Here is an 18,040-nt window from a genome sequence, read left to right as displayed (position 1 = left end):
CCTAGTGTATCCAGACCTTATGTATCTTTTTGACTCTGTTTTCACTCAACATTACGGTTTTGTGATTTACCCAAGTGCAAGTGCAGCTGCGGCCCATCCATTTTCACTGACGGGTACTAGTCTCCTGAAGGGACTACTCCCCCGTCTGCCGATCCATTTTACCATCAACGGATACTTGGATTGTTTCCAGTGTTTTGCAATTACCAACTCCCTGGTGCGCGTCTCGTGGAGCACACGTGCAGGAAATTCTCCAGGGGACGGGCCTTCGTGGGGAACTGCCGAATGCTAGGGGGTGTGCGTCCCCAACTTTCCTGGGTGGTGCCCAGTGAACTGTTCTCCAAAGTGGTGGCACTGACCGGCACTCCTACCAGTAGTGAATGCACGTACTGGTTGCCCTGTATCTTCAAAAGCACTTGACGTTGCCAGCTTCCTAAAGCTTTGACCGCCTGGTGGGTGTGACGTGGCATCCCATGGTGGTGATTACTAACGAGGCTGAGGCTGGCCACTCTCCCTGACGAAGCCAAGAGTGAGCCTCAGACGAGGTCTGACAGGAGCCTGACTGGAGCCCACTTCCTAGCCTGGGGACCTGAGGCAAATCATTGCCCTAGATGCCTCATCTCCTAATGAAGGTCAACAAACCACAGATTAGCTTTTTTAAGGCTGCCATGAAGCACGCGACATAAACATTTCGTAAGCGTTCTTGGAACCGCGAGGAACACTACACTTCTATGGGGACGACTGTTCGTTCCCAGGGCCTAGAAGAACTTGCGGAGGGACAAGGTTAAGCGAACACATGTTAAGTGAATGAATGAACAGTTTTCCAGGGAAACCTAGGGGACTTGAGGGACTGCGGGTGTGCATGGGGAAGGTACCGCTGGAGTATAAAATCGAAGGCAAGAATTGGAACCTCTCTGAACCTGCACTTCCTCGCCCAGTCTTCACGAGCTGCCAGGGGGGCTAAACAAAATCTCGTCTAGCAGGTGAGCCCGTGGCAGGTAGTCCTGTTGGAGATGCAGCATGTCAGCACTCGGAGGGACTGCAGGCCTAGCACTGCTGATCCCTCCACTGCACGAGAGCAGGTGCAGGCCTGCAGGCGGAGGTGAGTTCAGGCCTGCTGCTGCCGCCCCCAGCACCAAGCCCCCCTGTGCACGCGACCAGCTTGCCCCCTGGTGCCATCCGCGCTGCAGGTGCACATGTGCAATAGGCGTTCTGTGTCCCGGCCACCCTCCCCTCCCTACTGACAGGCTTTACAAGCCTTCTGGTTGGCCTGCTAATCTCCACTTCATCCTATCCTGGCCTTTCCACAGGGACTGAGACAAGAAGGTAGGAGGCCCCGTCCCTCATCGTCCTGCCTGCTGTGAGGTCCACCGGCAAACAGCACCCCCCCCCCCCCCCCCGGCTCCAGGCTGTCCCACAAGTCTGTGTCCTCAATCGTCTCCTCCCTGATTAGCCTGGCTCCTTCCAGTGCCTAAATCCTACTCATCCTTCCAGACTCAGCCTCCGCGGGACGGACCAGATGGCGCTAGGAGACCCCACGGCCTCTGTGTTCCCACACTCTCCTGACTCTCTCCAAGCACAGATCGAGGTCTAATAAGACTGTGACCGGCGTCTCTCCCACAGGCAGGAATGCCTGGACACTCCATCTTGGCCCCGGGGCCAGGAGGAAGCTGACACTCATGGGGAATCAAGTGAGGAGGCTGAGAACCATCTCAAAGTTCAGGGGGTCGAATCTGGCTGTTGCCCTAGTTGCTGCGCAGCCTCTAAGGGCATCTCCTGGGGTCTCAGTTTTACCATCTGTGAAGGTAGGACGGCAAACCAGATAATCCGAGGGGATTGTTTCAGGGCTCAGTATGCAGGTGCCTGGAAGGTAGGGGGGTGGTAGAGAGGCTGAAGAGGGAAGGGGCTAGACCGGTGGGGGGGGGGTGCCCCTCGGTGCCCTGGCAGGGGTCACCGGAGGGGCAAATGGAGGAAGGTCTTCCAAGAGTCCTCCCCAGAATCCCGATGTACTCGTGTCCTGGGGGCAGGAGTGCTGCACGGCCCCTCCGGTTGATTAAAAAGGCTTTGTTAGACTCTAGATATTAATCACCTGCACTTGCTGGGAATGTCTCCCTCTGCGAGGGAGCGTTTGAGATTATTGCTTAATTAACAAGGTTTATAACAGCGCTAATGTGTCCTATTAAAAAAGTTATAAAAATTAACCAGAACTCAATGCTGTGGCTCATTTAGAAAACTCAAGGCACTCTGCAAAAGGTCATTTGGCCTTAATAAGGTTTAACTGTCATCCTGGAGCTTATCATTAAAGCAAGATCTCCTACAGCTCTTCTGCTTTCAATGTTCTAAAACGGTGTCGTATTCACCTGTCTTGCTGCCGTCCCGCAAGGAATGACCTTGAAATCAAAGAGACGAGAAAATCCTCGTGAGCATCAAGGATTGCCATTTTGTAGGCAAGTGAGACTAAATGTGGTAGAAATCAAATTAACACACACAATCTCAATCCAAAGGAGCTTGCGTGGCAAGGGCCGTCCGATGCGGTCTCGAGGAGCTCAAATAATTAGGCTAAAACGGTGAATGTGCGGTGGGATAGGAGACCGACTTCAAACCTGTCTAGTGGTAATTGTCTCCCGGGCCCCGTGGGAGCTGGTTATAGTTAAAGAAAGAACCAACGTTGTGTTGTGGACCCTCTGGAGACAAGGAGGTCTGAAAGCCTCCTTCTGGCCCACTCTGACCTAACCAGATGGAAGGCCTTGGGCAAGTCACCTCCCTCCCCACTCACTTGCAGTGCAAGCACTTCTGGGCTGAGCGGTTGCCGCTGGAGCAGGCCCCTGGGAGGCAGAGATACAGTGGGAAGAGAACAGAAGTGGGCACGATGGGCTCTGGGACACACACCAAAGTGTCCACCGCCCTGAGAGGCCATGGAAGGCTTCCTGCAGGCAGGTTGTCTGAGCAGGTCTGGGTGGTTGGTGGCAGCCAGGCAGGCAAAGCAGTGAGGGGACGGGTGGCCCAGGCACAGGAACCACGTACAGACTCCCTGACGAGGCAGCCAGGCTTGTTCAGGGGGGACCGCAGTTACCAGGGCAAGAGCTCTACGGGTGTACGGCTGGGGAACAGCTGGGCGCTGGCTGGGCCAGGTCACAAAGGTGCTTCCGTGACATGTTAAGAAGCTTAACTTTTAATAACGGGCGCCACGCCTGGCTGTGACGGGGTGGTGCTAACAGGATCGTGTCTGCTTTCTGGTTACATAATGGACAGGGAGGAGTCTGGAAGCTGCTGGAGCAGCATGGGGGAGACACAGGGCTGTGAGGGGTGCAGTGGGGCAGGGGGGCAGGGGGCAGTTAAGGTACCTGGGGGCACAACACACAGAATGAGGTGGGGGAGGACTCGAGCGTGATGCATCTCTGGTGCCCTTCACCAAGACGGGGAATACGGAAGGGGCGGGAGGCCCCCCCCGATGTTCAGCTCGGGAACTCAGAAGTGTGGATGGAGCCAAAGACAGATTTGGGAACATCACTCACTGATTTGGCAGATGTTTTCTGAGCACTCACTACCTGCTAGGCCTGAACAGGATGCTCAGGAGCATACATTCTAAGGGGCACGGGGCTGGGGAGACAATTACCCAGGTTAAGGAACAGACGAGAAATGCTTCGCAGACTTTCTGGGGGATGCTGACGTGACAGAGAGCAGAGGGAAGGCTACGGTGGGTGGGCTGCTGGGACGCCGCTCTGGATGGCCAGGAGGACGCAGGACGTGCGGGGCAGGCGGAGGCCACCGCTGATGGTGGGAATGGGAAGGAAGAGGAAGAGGCCCCTGTGGCTAGAGCACAGTGGGGAACGGGATGCGTGGCGTGAGGGGAGGGCAGAGGGGTCCCCAGAGGCCGGGTCCGCAGCCGTGAGCCAGGACAGGAGTGCGGACTTCAGCCCGGCCGTGGGCACACAGAGAGGGCCAGGGGCCCGGGGGGAAGTGGCGGGGGGAGGCCTTGGGGAGTGAGAGAGAGGGCACCCTGGGGACAGAGGCGGCCAGCAGAAGAGCAGCCCACAGAAGGGACGAGAAGCCAGGGAAGCAGGAGGAATCGAGCTCGAGGATGGTCCCTCAGTAGAGGAGGAGTGGTCCCATCACACAGCCTGGGGAGGAGGTGCCCGATTTGGTAAGGAGGGAGTCCATGGGACACTCGGCAGGAGCAGACCGAGTAGAGGGCTGGGGGTGGACACCAGACAGCAGGGGCACTGAACACATAAGAAACCCGGACATGAAAAGGCCAAAGGAGACACGGCAGCAGGTGGGAGGTAGGTACAAGCGGCCTCGAGAGAGAGACGAGCCCCTGGAAGGAAGCAGGAGCGCGGGAGCATGCCTGCAGGTACTGAGGAGGCCAGGAGGGCTGGGACCCAGAAGGAGACAATGGGCAGTCCCAAAGAAGACAGCAACTCTTGTTTGGGGCCGTGAGGCAGAAGAACGGAGGGGACAGATAAGTCCAGTGAGGCCTGCAGCTCAGAGCTGCACAAGTCCTTTTCTCTTTAGCGAGGAAGAGGCAAGGCCATCTTTTGAGAAGGAAGGAGATGTGGGCCATCCTGTCAGGAAAAGCAGAGGTTTAAAAAGGGCGTGGGAAAGAGAGGAGCGGGTCAGTGGGGAAAGCCGGGGGGCTGGCAGGTGGGGCTGAAGACCGTGAGCCTGGGATGCCCCCATGCCGCTTGGCTCCGGGGTTCTGTAGCACCGGGGGCTCCTCGGCTGCATGGGATGTCATCTGAACGGGGTTTAAGGAACATTCGAAATGTGTGTGTGGCCCACCGGGCAGCAGGACGAGGACTGCGATCCCGGCCTTACGGATGGAGACACCGGGCATCCGCTCGATACCCACGGCGCACAAGGCTCGGGGAAACAGAGGTGAAGGCTGTATGGACCAGGGTGGGCTCCACGCGACCCCGAAGCCACCCCAGGCTCCACCGCAGGCTCTGGAGACCTGGCTATTTCCACCTGCCATCAGCCCACCCCGGGAGTGGGCAGGGGGAGCCCCAAAGCTGAAGAGAAAGACGGGGAGCTTCGATGATGTGATCATCAGAGTCACGATGGCTCTGCGGGGGCAGCGCGTGGTGGCAGAGAACATCTCCTCTGGTAGCTGGAACGTCACCATTCCCAAGCTGTAACCCTAGGCAGCCCTTTCAGCTGTGTGAAGAGGCAAGCTTCCACTGAGGAAACTAAGACACAGCGGGGACGCAATTTGCAAGAAATCACCCCAAGAGCCAGCCAGTCGGGGATGAGCTTGCCACTCTCGTGTTCCGTTTGTTCAGATTTCACGTACTGAGCTCCTACTGTGTGCCAGGCCCTGTGCCAGGCAGCGAGGATGTGGAGCGGAATCAGGGAAGGTCAGGCTGGTGCCTGAGGCCGACACACGGCAGGTGATCTTACAGCAGGCACGGCCAGGGGCCGGCCGGTCACTGGCAGGCACCTATCGGGCGGGGCGGGGCTGCCTCCCCGGGAGGGCCGCTCTCTCAGGGCGACCTCCCGACTCAGGACCCACCGTTCCAGACAGCAGCCAACTAAAGGTTACCTGACTGTCTAAAGATACCTGGCTGCCTACGTCAGTAGTCATGAGGCAGGCAGGCAGCTGTGCTGCAGCACACCAGAGTCAGGGCGGCAACCCCAGGCTGGGCACTTAATCTCGCCAAGTCCTGCTACCCTGACCTCCCAAATATACCCTAAATCTGGCTGTTTTTCCCATGCCCACTGCTCTAACCTCAGCCCCTGGCACTGTCATCTCCAACTGAGCCCCTGCATGAGCCTCCCATTTGGTCACCCCACGATCTGTAGACCCCCCCTGTCCTTCTCCTGTGAGCAGATCCAAGCTGTTCACGTGGCCTTCAAGGCCCTCAAGACCCGCTCTCGCCCACCTCCCGATCTCACTCTGCTCTCCCCCATGAGTCTGGGGCTGTCCGGAGCTTCCTCATCCCTTGAGCGCGCTGGCTTCTGCACCTGTTTATCGTCCCGTCGTAGCACCCCTCCCATCCACAGCCTGCCTCCTCCACTCCAGTCCCCAGCCCCTCCCAGCGGGCCTGCTCCAGCTGCTGCGGCTAACACAGCCCCCTGTCCTGCCATAACATGTGATGATGCTTCGTCAGCTTCATCCAAACCTGAAATTACCCGACATATTTGTTGTCTGCCCTGGAACCTGGCATGGGGCCTGCTCAAAATGTCCTTGTTGCTAGAGTCTACTTTCTTCACTGAAGCATGGCGGCTGGACACTTAGAGACTAGTGGTCAGGAGCACAGCTTCTGAGGCCCAGTGCGGTGACCCTCTGACCCTCTTTCCCAGGAATCCTTCCTTGATTCTCCAGCTGGGGGTCTCCTCCCCTCCTGAGACGTCCCTCAACATGTCATCAGTCCCCCTCTCATGCTAGCACCTAGAACTGTACTTGTGTCCACGTCTCATCTCCCTGTTAGACGTGAGCTCTTCTGGGAGGAGGTCCACACCCAGGGCCTGGCATGGGGAAGCCTCATGTTTGGGGAATTGAACCGGGTCCCGTACCGTCCTGAGAGTACAGGACAGCACCTCCGTCAGGGCTTCGGTTCTGCAGTGACCTACCTCTGACAATGCTTAGTTTGTGAGGCGAGAGGGGTGGCTTAGGGACCGCATCTTTCTTTTTTTTTGTGGCAACTCCTGTGACGCTTCTGTTCTTCAGAACATCTGTTCCCCAAATCATGACTGCCAAGTTCTTTGTGTACTTGGAATCTCCTTGGGTTACTTGTAGCTGGTGCCATTTCTCCTCATCAACCCAAATCCCGCTTCCCAGATGGACCTGAAAGGGATAAGAACACAAGCACCTGTGTAGTCGGACAGGCTGGCAGTTGGAAACTTTTCTTGTCCTTTAAAAGTCATTGCTGCACAGCTATCAGGGATCCATTCCATAAATAGTACGTTAGCTTTATTTAAGGGAAATAATACTTATTTACTAAATACCTATCGCGCACCAGGGGTTATTTGAGTGCTTTATAGCCACTATCTCAAATCTTCATGGCAACCCTGGAAGGAAGGCGTTGAGATACGATTTTCATTTCAGATGGAAAAACTAAAAACTGAGTTGAGAAAGGTGACGCCAGTTGCCAAGTCACTCGATGATTAAGTTGTAGGGCTGGGAACCTAAGCTGCACTCATGTTGTAACGAGGCCACTCAGAGCCTGACCATACCTCAGGAACACATAGGTTCACTTCTTTCTCTCCTACACTTTAGAAAGACTTCTCTCCCTGTAACGTGAACATGCTGGGACAGTGGCTTTCAGCAGTGGCACGCACAGGGGTCATCTAGGGCTCTAAAAATCTCTTATGCCAGGGCCCCATTCCCAGGGATTCTGATTTATTACTGTGGGTCGGCCTAGGTACCAGGATGGTTGGAAGTTCCCTAAGTAGCTCCAGTGTACAGCGAAGTCTGAAAACCACTGCCCGCTGGAGTGGGGCAGGCGGCTGCCAGGCTCTGCCATTCATCAGAGTGTGTTTGTGCAAGTCCTTCCCCGCCTCTGGCTCCGGCTTCCTGTGAACTGAACCGGGAACAGGGGATTTCACCTCTGAGTTCCTTCTGGCTCAGAACACCTATGACTTTAACAGATTAAACACAGCCACAGCATCCCCAGTCTGATTCTGATGGCACACGTAATAGAATATAATCTAACGCTCGTTATAAGGGAAGCACTCAGAGAGTTTCAGGGCAGCATCAGTAAATGTCAAAGACTCAGAATGATCTAGCAATAAACTACAGGTTTTCAAATTGTTTCTCTTTTCTGGCTCTTTTAACAACTCAAAACCCTTTGCTAATATTATCGTTAAAAAATAGTTTTGATTTTGACATTGCCATTTATGTTGTGTTTCTAGTGAGTCTATGGAGGGTGCAAATGGCCTCTGAGGGGAAGGAGAGGAGGAAGCTGATATTGAGCTAGACTTTCTAAGGGTCATGACGGGGCTCTGCCAAAAGTCCTTGTCTTCAGAAGGATGTGTGGGTCATCCACCTCTTGTGGTCAGGAGACCTCCCTGGAGAGGTCTTGGTCTGAGAGACCGCGCACACCCCAAACTGATGGCAGATAGGCAAGAACTATTGTTCAAAGATGACTGGATCTTTCTACGGAAGACTGGCTTGGAAAAGAAGGTGGACACACACAGCCGGGAAGACAGGTCAGTCAGCAACACTTCCTCCTTCACCAATTACTGAGGTTTTTCAATCATCAGAAAACAAAAACAAAACAACCCGGAACACAGCCCACCCATGACTGCCAGTAAGTAACAAGCCTCCTGGCCTCATTTGCCTTTGCTTCCTTTTACTCGCAAGATCACTCAGATCTCTGCAGGCCTGATATCAGATAACCAGATCCACGTGGTCTTCCTGTGCTGCCTGCTTCAGTCCTGCAAATCTGCTCGTGTGGCTCGGGAAGATAAGCAGCCCTGGAAGTGGGATGTGCTGCCCGGGGCCAGCTGGGCAACACGGATCCAAGGTCAAGTCTGGCCTTTCCTCCGCAGTCTCAACTGCAGGTGGGCAGTCTGTGTGCCAGACGAGGCATGCCGGGGACAAGTTTCCTGCTGCTCCCTGCTGGGCCCCAAGTCACCTCCCTTGATGACACTCTGCAGCTGCCCTCACAAGCTTCCTGAGACGGGGAAGAAGCAGGGAATTTGAATTAGATCAAACTCAGAATCAGAAAACCTCAGAGATGGAAGACAGCTCCAGTTTCTCAAAGATCTCTGCTCTTTTCTACCCTGGGCCTTGCTTTCCTATAGTCTTTTAATTTACTATTCTGAAAAGAGAGATGACAGTCACTTTGGCCAATGTTCTATTAGATAAGGGGGGCAGTATTATTTTTTGAGTACCTGTAGCGAGCCAGGTATAGTAATCTCAATTTATTTAATCCTTATAACAACCTTAAGAGATGGAAATAGGTAGAAGTTATTATTCCCACTTTACAGATGTGAATAAAGATTCGGAAGGACAAAATTACCTTTCCTAAGACACACTAGCAGTAAATTTTGGAATCAAGATTCAAACCCAAATCTGTATGACCCCAGAGCCCATGTTCCCAGGCCTGCCTGCTGCTGCCAGGGCCATGGCCGTGGTGGGGACATAGCCTATCTACTGCATCAACATTCTACTGGGTTTCTTTTTGAGCCTTCCTCTGTACTGGCCCAGACACTTCCCGTGCTGGCCCCCACCGCGGGTCACTACTGCAGACAGGGTAACCAGGAGAAGCCACGGGCTGGCCTTCCCGCTCCAGTCCTTGCTCCCTCCAACCCACCCTAGAAACACTGCAGATTAGTTCCCCTAAACACGGCTTTCCTTCTTTGGCTACATGACGTCCATAGTTTTCAACTCTGTTTCTATGTGAACCTTCTGGAATCTTGAATGGCTCCCTATTTACTATCACATCAGTCCAATCTCCTCAGTCAGCTTTAGAAGCCGTCTAGAATCCTCTTTCCAGTCAACCTCCTAGCCTTTGTAGCCATTACGATGAAGCTCTCAAACTCCTACCCTTCCTTCTACTTTCAGTATGCGGTAACGGAAAGATGGGCGCTGGAGTCTCCAGCCCTGGGTGTGAATCCTGACCTTGCTACCTACGAGCTGGGGACCTTGGGCTAGTCACTTGACCTCTCCGAGATCACTTTCCTCAGGTGGAGAAGAGGCGAGACACCCCCGAATTCACAGAGCTGTTCAGAGGATTATGTGACATAACATGAATGAAATGTCAGGAGGGCAGCACACATTTAGTAACTGGTACTTCCTCTGCCTTCTCCTCCCACCCCCACCAGCCGTGGTGTCTCTGCTCAGGAACGAATGCCTTCTATGTCTTCTTAAGCCTGCTAATCTCTTGAGCCCCAGTCCCGAATCCAGGAAACACTCTTCAACTGCTCCAGGGCTAAGTTCTATCCCCCTCTGAATTTCTAGCCTACTGAGGGCCTTCACCACCTGACTCAGCCCTTCACGGTACATCTCCATGGGGACAGGTTGAGGCTTTGCCTCTTCTGTCCCCTTCAAACTGATCAGGACTAGTCTGAACACAAAGCAGTTAAGAAACTGATGGGCATATTTAATATGTTTTAATGGTACAGACTTTCAGTTCTGATGAGCTATGGTTCTTTAGAGAAGAAAATATTTTCTGACATGCACTTGAGTACAAATCAGAGCGCAGAAAGAAATGGCTCTGGGTAAGACCAATCACAGGTATATGCTGGGACAAGGGCTCCCGAGGTTATAGCCAAGCTCAGGGTCTCCGGGAGCAATGCCCAGCTTTCAGAGATGCAGCAGTATAGACTGGGAAAAACACCGGCCTGGAAACCTGCAGACCTGGCTTCCAGGTCCTCTCTGCCTGTCTCTAACGTACTCTCTAACGACAGAGGAGCCCCTGCTCTGGATGTGTTTCCCCATCTATGCCACGGATAAATTATTAGACTATTTAAACTTTAATGGTCTTTGCAGCTTTGTGATTCAATGAGTTTTTGAAATAAAGCATCCTAGACAAAGAAAAGCAATGAATTTTATCAGAATCAGAAAGTAACTTTCGCGGCAAGCCCTATTCACATAAACCATAGTTCGCTATTTGACCAAAATGTTAGCCTTATGTGTCAAGGGAGGTTATTAAAAATACGGCATCTGCTAGGATGGGACTTGATCAAAAAAACGGCTTTGTGAAATGTTTTATAGGACAAAGCTAGTTTCCTACTAGGAAATGGATCCTATTCTAATGCTTTAGGCTTTGCAGAGATTAAGGCTTTTGTTCATGCAGGCAGAGAAAAGAAAGGGTCAGAACCATAGCAGAGCCAAGAACAATGAGGATGTAGGGAATGCCGCTGCTCTGGGAGGCTGCCTGCATCTCTAGCCTGGCCGCTTCCTCTCCTCTCCCTTCATAAACATCTCTGCTGAACTACAAATTAGTTGTAAACAAAAGTCAGGTCAGTTTTATAGCAACATGTTGGCAACAACCAACGAAAAAAAAATTTCAATTTTAAGATTTGTTGTGCAACTCCTCTAAAAACATTAAATGAGGTTTGAGAGACCCATTTCCTGGAGATGGAAAAATGATATCTTTGCAAAAGAAGCCCCCATAATGCTCAGAAACTGTCAGTCATCAAAGGAAGAGAGAAATATATTTCTCTTGGAAGCTATCTTAAGAAAGTCTCTAGCCACTCTACAGTGTGGTCATCACTAAAAAGAAATCAACATAGAATAGTCCTTTCTTTTATCTCCGATGGAGGAAGATTCACCCAACTTAGATGTGCACTTGGAGTCATTCAAGGCCTATGGAGAGCGATAACCCATCCCACCTCGCCAAGATGGAAATCCTGAGGCCCAGAGAAGGGACAGGCCCCCCCAAGCAAGGCCCCACAGAAAGCACAGAGATAGAGCTCCGTGGGGCCCGCAGGCTCCGGGCTCCTCCTTCCACCCCGTCATGCCGCCTCTCCCCTGAAAAGCAGGCTTTTAAAGCCTGTTGGCTGGAGCAGGTCAAGACAGAACGGGCGATGGCCTGGCGCATCAGTTCTGCCTCTGCGGGGGAGGTAGCGCTCAGTGGGAGAGGAGGGAATGGCGGGATATCCAAGACAGCCCTCGAGACTAACACGTTTCATTTCCTCGGCTGACAATATTTGCTTTTTGTCTCCATTTGGCCAGTGCAGGGATGTAGCTGGAAGAACCCAAATAAAACCACCTTTCCTTTCTCATCAGCCCACTGGGGAACAATACTGGATAAACAGAGACCTTCTGAAGCACAAGGCAAGAAAAATAGACTGACACAGATGATTCTCTGGGGAGAATGAGAGGTGATGCCTGTAACGTACGCCACGGTGGCAGACACAGAACACTCACTACCACTGACCTTGACCAGTGCCTAGACAAAGGCCTCCAACAGCCTTCTCCCAAGATGAATCCATGTGGATGTCAGAAGGATGTCACAACAGTTACCTCCCTGCCCTGCTGCTGTATCAGGTGACTTTAAGGTTTTCCAAGGCTACTTCATCATTTTTTCACGCCTGTACCAATATAATTACTAATAGTCCTTAGATTTTCTTTCATGATTTTTTTCTAAGGGTCCTACAAGACAATCTGAGCAGATATATGTAGTCCTAGGACTGTGAGCTAACCACTGCTGAATATACAGCTCGGAAACAGCTGAGCAACAAGGAGCATGTCTCATTCACCAGCTTATCCTTGGGGTCTAGCATTGGGTTTAGAACATGTAGGTACGTCGTAAATAGCGAATGGATACGTATTGAGTTATCGGTCAATCAGAGGTTTCATATCTAGTACACCTTACAAATTTTATGTATCTGCTTTTATAGGAAGGTAGGACAAGTTTCATCAAACGGCCATGCTTTTTTTTTTTTTTTTTTAAGATTTATTTTATTTATTTATGATAGTCACAGAGAGAGAGAGAGAGAGAGAGAGGCAGAGACACAGGCAGAGGGAGAAGCAGGCTCCATGCACCGGGAGCCCGACGTGGGATTCAATCCCGGGTCTCCAGGATTGTGCCCTGGGCCAAAGGCAGGCGCCAAACCGCTGCGCCACCCAGGGATCCCGGCCATGCTTTTTAAAATCTTTCTCACTACTAAGCTATTTTAAAATGTCAGTTGAGTTTTACAATTGCTTTGGCCCAGTATTTAAAAAAAACATGGAGGGGGGTCAGAAAAGAACAAGTCCCAGTACAGCTCCACTAGTTACAACACACGAATTCTGGAAATAGTTACTTAGGCCCGGGCCAGGAGGCCAGCCGGCCAAGCTGTGCCTCAGGAAGCTCCCACCACACTCTCCATCATTACTCTAGCTAACAAACACTCGCAGGGAATGGATAGTGAGCTTGAAACACTACCTTGCCATTGTCTAGGATATACTTGTCCATGACAGGTGCAGGAGCGGGGTAATAGGACGACGTATTTGCTTCCTCACTGAAAGTGCTCCGTAACTCCGGCTCGGGCTCGAGACATTCTGACTTTACTTTTTCCAAGTCAATGGCAGGACCTAGGCAGTTAAGAAAAGAGATCTGTCTAGAACTCCAAGGAAAATAAAAGGCAAATATTTTTAACTACGCATCTATCAGCACATAGTGGCACAAAATAAATATGCTGGCTTATTTTGTCCATTGGACTACACTTAAACCCAGGTTTGAAAATAAATGAGATATGTCACAAGGGAAAAGGAAGAAAACTGAAGACAAGAATGAACTAGGCTCTGTGAATGAGAAGCTGTCTTTGAGGGTGTCCTTGTCTGAATGGAAATGCAGGGGACTCAACTGTCTGCTCAGAAGAGAGGTCCTGTTAAGACCGGGGTGGGAGGGGTGGCCATCGCTGCGATATGCAAATTGCGCCTTTGCCAAAAGCACCCCCCACCCCCTGCAGCCTCCAGGGGAGCTGGCCACAGCCAGAGAAGGGAGGGTAGGAAAGCAGAAGGCTCCCCCTCCCTAAGACCTAGTATGGAGCTAGACAGGAACATTTCAACCAAGAAATTAAAATACAATACAGATTAAGCTTCTGATTGCCTGATCTAGCAGCTACCCTGATTTTTATTTTAATGCAATCAACACAAATTACTTGCAGTTTAAACAGTGAAAGGAAGCTGGATAAATGGTGGTGCTTTCTAAGGAGAATATTTTTTTTCTTCTCCATTAGCGTTTAAAAATGATGGACTATTTTTTAAAATCACCTATTGTGTCTTGATTACCAAAGGGCAGAGAAACAGGATGAAAATGAGTAAATAAGACTGAATGACTTGATTATCTTTTGCAGGAGAGCAACTCCACAGGCCAACGGAGAGCTCAGCACCCTGGAAATGCTCCCTCTGCAAACCTGTCAGAGGTCGTCCAGGATCAGGGATTGAGCGGCTGCTCTGCGGGTCCGGGGGCCGTGCCTCTACCTTAAGTAACTGATGCTTTTCATGGTCCCCCTTCCCTTATCCTAACCACGTGGATCACCTGGCACAGGGCTCTTTATACACCAAAGCCCTACCATCTAGTCGCAGTTCTATGTTCAGTTGCCACAGCCTAGACTTTGGCTGGTGGTTGAGAAGGTGCTGGGGATTTTGTTACTAAAATTCCTCATGACAGAGCTTCCTAGGACAAGACTATCGTCCCGAGCTGCTCACGGCTGCCATCTGCAAGACGGAGGCTGGGTGGTCTCCAAGGTTGCAAGCGTGGGCCCCGTACGAAGCAGAATGCCACGTGGCTGGGAGCAGGAGGGCCGGATGCAGAAGCGCGGCCCATCCCGGGAGGGCAAGGCCAGGTGTGCGCCTGCTCTGCTGTGTCGTAGTGTGGCCGCGGGTGAGTGACCTGGAGATGCAGGAGCTGGCAGAGAAGGGCAGGTGGCATCCTGGTTGCCCCGCTGGCATCCGCTGACGCTGAGTGAGCTAGGCAAGCGCCGGGCCCGGGCCTTGCTCTTCCCGTCGTCCCCAGCGCCCGGCACGAGGAGCTATTCTCTGAATGTTTGCTACATGAACACAGGAAGGACAACAATGAATGAAGGCTCCGACTTCAGAAGCAGATGCCGAAGGTTCTCCTCTCTGTGAGATCTCAGGTTGACTCGGAGACACAAACTCAAGTGGAGCATTTGGTGTTTCCTTAGGCCAGGGGGGAGGTCATTCCTCGGCTTCCCCGGAGGGCGCGGCGTCTGAAGGGTCTTCCTGCTCTGAGTCCAGCAACAGGAGAAGGCGCTGGGCTGAGAGGATGGGGTCCCTGTGGCACTGGCTCGCAGGTCATCTCTGGCAGGACCGTGTCCTTCCCCCAAAGCCTCGTTTCCTTCTGTGCGAAGATGGTGGACGAGAGAAGGACTCCAGTTCGGCCCTGACTTCGGCCCGGTTCTCTCCCAGCCGTGTCCACGATGGCGGCCAATGAGATCTCCTTACGGCCGCGTCCTTCCTTGCTTAGCGCCTTCCTTCCTAACTACCGTCAAGATGAGGTCATACATCGGAGCCTCCTTCAGGCGCAGAACACCTGCCTCCTCTGCACTCACCGCGGCCCAGGGCCCCCTGTGCTGCTTGTCACAGGCCTCCGTGCCTCTAGACGTGCTCCTGTCTCAGCCTGGCACAACGCCACCTCATCTGCCTGCCAAGAATGGAGCTTAGGTGTCTCCTCTGTGAGACCTCGCTCTGATCACGACTGGGTGGGGCTCGGGGTGTCTCTGTTTTGTAAATACTTCTAGAAAATTCTGTCTGCAATCATCTGCCAATCTGTGTCTATTGTCCACATTAGATTGTGAAGCTCTTTGGGGGCAAAATTTTACTGTCTTTGCAGTCTTGGCACCCTCCACACAGTGCCTGGTACACTGCAGGATCTCGGCAAATTCTCTGTGACGTGAGGGGAGAGAGTTGTGGGGGAGGAGGGGACTTAAGCAGGCTGGGGCAAAGGTTCTGAAATAAAGCCCTGCTGCTGAGTTGACGTGCTCTGGGGTGCAGGCTGGGGTGGGTGGGAGCCGTTTTTAAACTTCTGTGACCTTTTTGGCAGCCCGTGAAATAGAAATTGGGGTTGTCAAACAAATCAGAAACAGCTAGCCAGGACAGGTGATTCCGATGGCTACACAGGGACACATAAGGGACATCAGGGGTGAAGGCTGAGAGTCAAATGCTTCTCTGGCTCCACCCGCTGCTGCCCCCCACCCCCCAGTCAGACTCCACTCCAAAGTGCAGCCTGGCCCCCTCCACACAAACACCACCCCTTCCGGCTCCCCAGTCTGGGCCTGCGCTGTTCCTACCGTCAGACCACTCCACCCCACAGACGTCCACCCAGCCAAACTTCACCAGGCAACTCAAGGCCTGACTCAAAATGCCACCTCTTCCATGAAGTGGCTCCATCTCTTCAAAAGGAGGGAGTCATTGTCTCCACCCCTTGGCTTAGAATTTGGAGTCAGACATTGGGGTTTAAATCCTGGATGTGCCACTGCCTGTTTAGGTGAACTGTGAGCTCCCTCAGGTGGGGAGCTCTGCGCCCACCCCCCGGGCTCAGACCCCCACAACGAGCAGCCGCACTCAACTCTTTCTATGCCTGTCTCCCCCACTTGTTCCCCACTGGACAGGGAGGCCCGAGGGCAGGCAGGGACTGTGTCCTTTTAGTTCAGAGACCAGGGCTCAGCACAGTGCCTGGTTCACATTCTACCCTCAACAGCTAATTTCCACATTAATAATTACTTAACCTTTCTGACCCTGTTGGCTCACCTGAAGGAAGGAGCCACAATGGAGGCCTGGCAAGACTGAAGATGAGTTGACCATATATATGAAATGACCACTGCAGCGTCTGGCGCCGAGTGGGCCCTCAGGACACGATGCTCGCCGCCCACCCACCCCCCCATTATCCCTGGCTGCTTCCGTTAGTCACTGCTAAACCGTGGCTTCGGTGGACACAGAGCCGTCCTGGCACCCCTGGCACAGCCCTGGGCTTGGGCTGTCTCCTCCGGGACTACTGTATAGGGGTCTGGTGGCCTTCAAGGAAAACTGTTCCCCACCGCCCTCGGCAGCACCCAAGGCTGCTCTCTGCGACTCCCCCTTCTTCAGCACCGTATACAGAAGGTGCTTGGCTCCTCGGCCTCAGCAAGGATGGCAGGCCAGCCGAAGGCACACGTCCTGGGAGGCATTCCTCAGGGGACCGGGTGTGAATCAGAGCTGCATGACCTTACACGAGTCACCTCACCTCTCCGTGCCTCGGCTTCTCCTACCTGCAAAGTGGGGGGTCGAAAATGCCTCTGGAAGAGCCCAGCACTGAGGTGGCACAAAACAGAGGCTCCCCGAATGGCAGATGAATGAAGGAATGAATCGATCAGTAAAAGGGGGTGTTTAGTATTACAGAATCCGAAAGAAAAGGAACAAAAAGAGCATGTGATTTCTTTGGGGAGAAGAGGGAGGGCCTCTAGCGTGTTTAATTTAAGGGAAGGGGGAGAAAAACATTTCATTGCAAATTTTAGTCGGCTCTACTACCCGATGTTGGCAATTTACATCTCATTACAACAAATGCCTCAGATTGCTGTTTTGCTTTTAAAAATTTCTGAGGCATTGTTCTCCTTCAAACACATGTGACCAAATTAGCCACAATAATAAGCACTTGCGCTAAGAGACAGCATTGTACGATCTGGTGCAGATATTTTAAGTAACAAAGGAACTTTTTTTCACTTTGTGGGAAGAGTAGGAATTTTTTTTTAAAAAAAGCCTTTTGATCCACTTTGGGTTTATTCTGGGGAAAATACACCTTCCATGGAGAGAAACCTCTCAGCTGGGTAAAGGAAGCTTTTAAAAAAGTATAAAAGGTAGTACTTGTCTTTTCATTCAGTCATTCAGGAACCCATCCAGCACACAATCCCTGCTGGCATCCCAAGATCGAGGCCCTGGGAGGCACTGGGGTTCCCAAGAAAATACAGTTTGTCCCAGTTCTGCAGGAGTGGAGACTTTTACCTGTGAAACTCCATTGCTTTGCATACAAATAGCTGTGATTTGATAGAGAAGCACTGGATTTATTCAGCAAACTTGGTGGAAGAACAGGTTCTGTTATTTATTTTACCTTTTAAGCCCCATGGGTCTCTTCCATAAAATGGGAATCACGGCACAGAGTAAGGGGCTTGATAAATGTTTGTTGGCACAACAAATAAACAAAATTATATCATTCCTCTGTTTCTGTCTGGCACAAGTTAGACTACTGCTGTTCTTCCTGAAGACCTTTCTAAAATGAGTTAATGCTTGGGTGACTTCCAGGAGGTTCAGAAGTCACCTGTTTCTTCAAAATCTATGTCTTTGTTTGAACACGAAATACCATTTCTGACTTCGGCTGAAACGGAAAGGCTAATAATATCAGGTTTTTCTTAAAAAGTACTAAATCATTCCATTTGCTCCTGTCAGTGAATAGGAAGTTTCTCTGCTACAGGTGTAATTCAATTTATTCCTAAATGCAGAGTGGATCAAGTAAAAATTCTTACTTGCATTCGGAACCCCTCCTGTGGCACAGAGGCCACTGGATAGGGTAGAAGAACAAGGATTCCACTCTGTTTGAAAAGACCCAAACGTAGAAATAGCAAGATAACAAAGAAGGGGGTACGCAAGAGCCTTGGAAAGAGGCAGGGGAGA

The 18,040-nt window shown here is 51.9% G+C and overlaps 1 protein-coding gene across 19 annotated transcripts in view; it reads right to left on the bottom strand.

Annotated features, from left to right (window-relative positions):
• The window catches only part of LOC112642495 (BEN domain-containing protein 5), a 1,368,880-nt gene that overhangs the window by 191,299 nt on the left and 1,159,541 nt on the right, over positions 1-18,040 (bottom strand). For 2 of the 19 annotated variants that reach the window (XM_049094506.1, XM_049094509.1), the window contains 3 exons: positions 12,819-12,967; positions 6,571-6,784; positions 2,358-2,387 (listed from right to left, as the gene is read on the bottom strand). The exons of 14 other annotated variants lie outside the window; for them this stretch is intronic. In XM_049094506.1, coding sequence (XP_048950463.1) covers positions 2,358-2,387; positions 6,571-6,784; positions 12,819-12,967 — 393 coding nt within the window. Of the gene's footprint in view, positions 1-2,357; positions 2,388-6,570; positions 6,785-12,818; positions 12,968-18,040 lie in introns of those variants that run through there. 3 more of the 19 variants (XM_025420155.3, XM_035699104.2, XM_049094508.1) reach the window with 2 other exon arrangements.

This window comes from Canis lupus, chromosome 15 (genome assembly GCF_003254725.2).
Source record: "Canis lupus dingo isolate Sandy chromosome 15, ASM325472v2, whole genome shotgun sequence".
NCBI classification, from domain to species: Eukaryota; Metazoa; Chordata; class Mammalia; order Carnivora; family Canidae; genus Canis; species Canis lupus.
Note: the sequence above shows the minus strand (reverse complement) of the source record. Positions and strands in the feature narration are given on the sequence as shown.